At 33.4% G+C, this 6,000-nt stretch overlaps 1 protein-coding gene across 2 annotated transcripts in view; it reads left to right on the top strand.

Annotated features, from left to right (window-relative positions):
* EIF2A (eukaryotic translation initiation factor 2A, 65kDa) overlaps window positions 1–6,000 on the top strand; it is a 43,006-nt gene that overhangs the window by 28,178 nt on the left and 8,828 nt on the right. For both annotated transcript variants that reach the window (XM_010835358.1, XM_010835357.1), the window contains one exon: window positions 2,712–2,825. In XM_010835358.1, coding sequence (XP_010833660.1) covers window positions 2,712–2,825 — 114 coding nt within the window. The remainder of the gene's footprint in view (window positions 1–2,711; window positions 2,826–6,000) is intronic.

Genomic DNA, 6,000 nt, shown 5'->3' on the forward strand with positions numbered 1-6,000 from the left:
GAGCCTGGCAGGTTGCAGTCTATAGGGTCAAAAAGAGTTGGTCACCACGTAGCGACTGAGCACAAGCCCAAGACCATACATTAGGTGTACTGTCCTAATATACACCTAGTGCATGGTCTTGGGCTTGTGCTCAGTTGCTAAGTCGTGTCCATCTATATAGTCACTAAATGATTAGGCACTCAGGGAAGTAGATACTTTTTCAAAGGATAAATATTTCTGTGCTTCACTTATGCCACTTATGTGCTGTGCTGTGCTTAGTATTTAAACATTTTTGTTGCATTGTTATTTAGTAAAAATATATAACAAATTAAGCCCTATTTACTATTTTTGTCTTTAGATTTTTAAAAAGGATATATTAGTCTTAAAATTTGTTCTCTCTCAATTGAAATTTTTCTTACACAAGATTAAAAAAAAGAAGTGACCTCAACCCATCCTGCTTTCTGAATCTGTGCAAGTTAGCACAAGAGAAAGAAATTCTGAATTATTAATAGTATATATTTTTGTTCTCTGACTCATAAAACTAATTTGTTTTGGTCAGAGGGGGGAGAAAAAATAAATTGGAAAGAATATACTTTGAAAAAAGTGGGAGAAAGCTATGTGAGAGCTTCTTAAAACTAAACTTTTTTGACAGTCAAGATTTCCACTAAATTTTTGCTTTTATATATAACCTGGGGATTATGTGACCCTGTCACATCATTTTAGTTGAAGGAGCTACATGCCTATAAATGAGAAATTTTTGTATTTAATTCCAGAAAAGAGCTAAATGGCAAAGAAAATATTGTCAAGAAATTACTAGAAACAAAGATAGCCTGGTTGATAATTTCACAAAGAAAGGGTTACATAGAAGAAGGAAGAAAAAATGTGTTTGGATTCTTCCCCCTGAAGAAAAAAGGTTACTTTTTTTATAAGTAAAAAGTTATATATTAATTAAAGAAGTATTTCTTGGCTTTCAGAAAAGCTTCACTTTTATATAATGTGTTCATCAAAACAGTGTTAGAGTTAATGTTACTGAAGAAACAAGTTTTATTAGTAAGAATGAAATTGCTGAGTATGGATAGTTTAAAGACAGCATTCAGATTATAGCAAAGTTGAGTAGACACATACTAAAGCCAGAAAAGCCTGTGATCCATAATAACTGTGTGGATTTTTTTCATCTAAAATGAAAGTCTGTCAGTGGCTACATGATGGTTATAGAGTGGAAGAGACTTCATCCTTTCTTATTGCATCTTTCTTAATTGCTTTGTCTGTTTTTGAAGTTCTCATGAATGAAACTTTTCAACTAAAGCAAGATACTATATAGAAGAGCTCACAATTGAAAGAATGTTGATGTATAACACAAATGTTCAGTAAATATTAGTATATCTTAACTATCATTATGAGCAGTGGATATAAAAAAAAGTGAAAGGCTTGCTCTACAAATTTGTCTCTTCTACAAATATGGATTCTCATATATTCAGTTACTTCAAGTAGGGTATATTCACACATAGAACTTTGATGCTTTCTATAGTTAGTGCAGCTGCTAAGATAAAAATCACCTTATGATTTTTTGCTATTACTCTATATCTTAAATGTTTGATCCCTGCCCATTTGATTATGGCACTTGTTAAGTACAACACAGCTCTGAGATCTAGTACTCAAAAAACTTCATGGAGATCTGGTCCTTTTGATGTGCTGAGTATGGATAGTTTAAGAGACAGCATTCAGATTATAGCAAAGTTGAGAGAAATCAATAAGTAGATGAATCTGATAAGAAGTTGAGTACTGTTATTTATACTACATGTTGCCTGAAATTACTCTGGTGTTACTTTTTTTTCCCCCAGCTTCATTGGAACATAATTTACCTATAAAATTGTAAGATATTTAGAGGGTACATCATGGTGATTTGATATACATTGGAAAGGTTTCCTCTCACCTGGGGATTAACACATCCATCACCTTATTTATTTATTTATTGAGAACATTTGAATTTTGCTCTCAAGGAATTTGAGCTGTACAGTTATGCAATACAGTGTTATCAAGTATAGTCATCATGTTTTACATTAAATCCTTCTTGATCCTACCTGTAATTCACCCTCTTATTGAATGTAGTTAATAATTATAGAAATACCTGATGATGAAAATTTGCTTGTTTTCATTGTACAGTCTGACAAGTTGCTTAGTTTTTTAAAGACTTCTTCATTATGTTAGCTGGATTTATAATTATGTAATTTATTTACTCCTTCCTATTCAATTTGTTTTCTGTCGTTTTTTTTTTTCCATTTATCTTCTAATCTCTGATTTTGCAAGTAAAGATGTATCAATTGACTATTTGTGCAAAGGAAATAATTGAGGCAACTGAATTTCTTTTGGCAGTAGTCAGATCCAAAAGGACCACAGAAGAAGCTATTGTTAGTATCTAATTTTATAAAAATCATGTGTCAGTGGTAGTACTAGGAAAAATGCCATTGTTTAAATAAAAATAAAGTGAATTTTGCTGGCTCTTATATAATTGAAAGATATCGTATATCAACTAATAGGAAGATCTTTATTAAATCGATCCTGACCATTGAAGTAAACCTGCCACAAGAGTTTTGAAATATTCTTTGTCAGTGAACTTAAGATAAATTTGATAAAATAAATTTGTCATGTACTAGCAAAATTGCATAATTTGTTGTATATGTTTTTAAAAACATGGACTCCATTTCAGAATCATTTATTTGTATTTTCCATAGCACGAAGAAGAACCACCTCAGAATATGAAACCACAACCAGGAAATGAGAAGCCATTATCAAAAACAGCCCTTAAAAATCAAAGGAAGCATGAGGCTAAGAAAGCTGCAAAGCAGGTACTTGGGACACTTATCTTTTCAAACCAAAACAGACCAAACCAGTTAAATTAGCTCTATGCCTTAAAGTTTAAAGAATTGTAGTCCTAAAAACTTGATTGTTAGATTATAAAATGTAGTTGGAGTTAGACATAAGTAGCCAAAATGTCTCTTTTGTGTTTACCTATGAATTTCTCAGTAGTCCTGTATGTGTAACGTGGGACTGAGGGAACTGGGACTGATCTTAAGACCTGAAACCCTAGTGGGATTATGTAATGTGTTACTTGCAGCAGACTGTTTTGGAGGAGCCTGGGTGACATAGTATAGTTTGCTTTCTTAAACCATGTGTTTAGGACAGACCAGAAATTACATGATTATAAAGCCATTTTGTCACTCAGTAGATTGCTACAGGAAATTGTTCAACTAGAAATCTAAATACCAGAAGTATCCAAATAGTGAAATTGTTCTAAAAGAATTTTTTTACATACTTCGTAGTTGAAAAACAACAATTGACAAGTAAATAGTGATGGCTTATGGCTTATGGTGGTAGTGAGACCAGCTGCTAGAAACATGTGGTTAGTAAAGTCGTGGTAATCACATTTTTGAGGTTCAGACAATTTGGTCTTGCCTATTAATGCTTAGATTTTGACAGTTCTAGGTTACTTGGGTGTTTTGGTAGACAGTTACTATTTTAAGGTACAGAATTTCTTTCATCTTCAGTCACTCAGTCGTGTCCAACTCTTTGTGACCCCAGGGACTGTAGCCTGCCAGGCTCTTCTGTCCTTGGGATTCTCCAGGCAAAAATACTGGAGTGGTTGCCATTTCCTTCTCCAGTACAATTTCATTGTGTAACCATATTCTGCTAAAATCTGGGCTTAAAATATTGGCGTGTTCTTTTGTACACACCAATGATAATGATTTGATATATTTTTATCTCCAGAAATATCTGTAAATAACCCAGGCTTTGGTGATTACAAGTAAAATAATCTAGTCCACGTATTAGACTTGTGTAAAAGCAGGACTTAGCCTCTCATCAGAGTGGGTAGGGACCTCTGCTGGTGCCTGATGTTACAGACTAGTAGCTAAGATTCCTTTTTTGTTGTCGTTGGTTTTCCAGCTAATGATTATAGGTGTAATTGACAAATAAAAATCTTAAAGTGTCCAATATGATGATATGATACAGGTATACATGGTAATAGGATTCCTGCAGTCAAGTTAATTAACACATATATAACACATATATTCTGAGGGATGGAGCATTCAAATTCTGCTTTCTTAACAAATTTCAATCACTGTGTTCAGTATAATAAAATATTATCAACTGTAGTCACCGTATTCTACATGATATCCTCAAACCTTATTCATCCTATAACTGAAAGTTTGTACCCTTTCACCAGCCCCTTCCCATTTCTCCCATCCCCCATTTCCTCTAGCTCCCGACAGCCACCATTTCTACTCTCTATTTATGTGATTTTGACTTCTCTCTTTTTTAGATTCCACTTATAAGTCGTGCAGTATTTAACTGTTTATCTTTCTCTTTCTGGCTTTTTGCACTTAGCATAATGTCCTCCAGGTTCATACATGTTGTTGCAAATGGTAGGATTTCCTTTTTATTTATTTTTTTATGGCTGGATACTATTCTACTCTATATATGTTTGATGTTTATATATTACATTTTCTATATTCATTCTTTTGTTGATGGACTCCTGGCTTGTTTCCATACCCTGGCTATTATAAATAATATTGCAACAAACCTGGGAGTACAGATACATCTTTGGGATAATGATTTTGTTTCCTCTGGATGTATACGCAGAAGAGAGATTGCTGGATCATATGGTAGCTCTATTTTTTAATTTCTTGAGGAACTGCCATCCTGTTTTTTACAATGACTGTATAAGATTCCTTCTAATTGAGATTTAAGGGTCTTCAGAAATCTTTTCAACACAGAATCCTATTTTTATGTGATATTTCTTCCTCTTTATCAAAAGATACTTTTAATATGACCATTGCTGGTACTGAGCTAAGTAAATTCCCTTTGTAATAAAATATTAGTCGTTTATTTTGTGTGTTTTTCTGATTCTTGAGTACATGAAATTTTGGGAAGAGGGTTATAGACTCAGTTTTCTAATTTAGAAAAACTAATATTAAAATAGTGACTTTCTTAATGATAGCCCTGTGGCTCTTTTGAAAAAACAATGCGTGCTTTTACTGTAAAACGTAATAATTACAGAAACATTCTCCCACACCCCACTGCATACAGCCATATAATCACCGACACATGTTATTTACTAAAGGTGATACTACTAACCCATCATTGTAGAGTTGCTTTTTGCATGTTTTCTCAGTGAGAGCAAAATGTTTTCTACTTTAAAGATAATTCTATCAATATGCAAAGCATTATTATTTTTTTGAAACAACTGGTTGAAGTTAGTAAAAGTTATGATTGTGAGGTAGAATGAAGGTAAACAATCTATGATAGGACCTCACCTTAACCAGACCATCTTTCTTATGCCTGACTGTGAATTAAGGAACCAGAAAGGAGTCAGATGTATATAATCTAACCAAGTACTTTTATAAATTTATGGTGATTCCATGAACTTATCATCTTTATCAAAAATAAGTGAAACAAAGAGTTTCATCTTATCATATGCATAGCCTTTCCAGAGAGTGACCAGAATTTAAATACAGTAACATAGACATTTTGACTTACTCTTTGTTTTTTAAAATACGGAGAAATTGTGTCATATTTCACTTAACTTTAATAATTTTTTACATGATATTAATCTTCAAGAAAATTAGAGGTACCAAGGGACCATTTCATGCAAAGATGGGCTCAATAAAGGACAGAAATAATATGGACCTAACAGAAGCAGAAGATATTAAGAAGAGGTGGCAAGAATACACAGAAGAACTGTACAAAAAAGATCTTCACGACCCAGATAATCACAATGGTGTGATCCCTCACCTAGAGCCAGACAATGTGAAGTCAAGTGGGCCTTAGAAAGCATCACTACAAACAAAGCTAGTGGAGGTGATGGAATTCCAGTTGAGCTATTTCAAATCCTGAAAGATAATGCTGTGAAAGTGCTGCACTCAATATGCCAGCAAATTTGGACAACTCAGCAGTGGCCACAGGACTGGAAAAGGTCAGTTTTCATTCCAATCCCAAAGAAAGGCAATGCCAAATAATGCTCAA

The sequence above is a fragment of the Bison bison genome, unplaced genomic scaffold (assembly GCF_000754665.1).
Source record: "Bison bison bison isolate TAMUID 2011002044 unplaced genomic scaffold, Bison_UMD1.0 scf7180017864042, whole genome shotgun sequence".
NCBI lineage: Eukaryota > Metazoa > Chordata > Mammalia > Artiodactyla > Bovidae > Bison > Bison bison.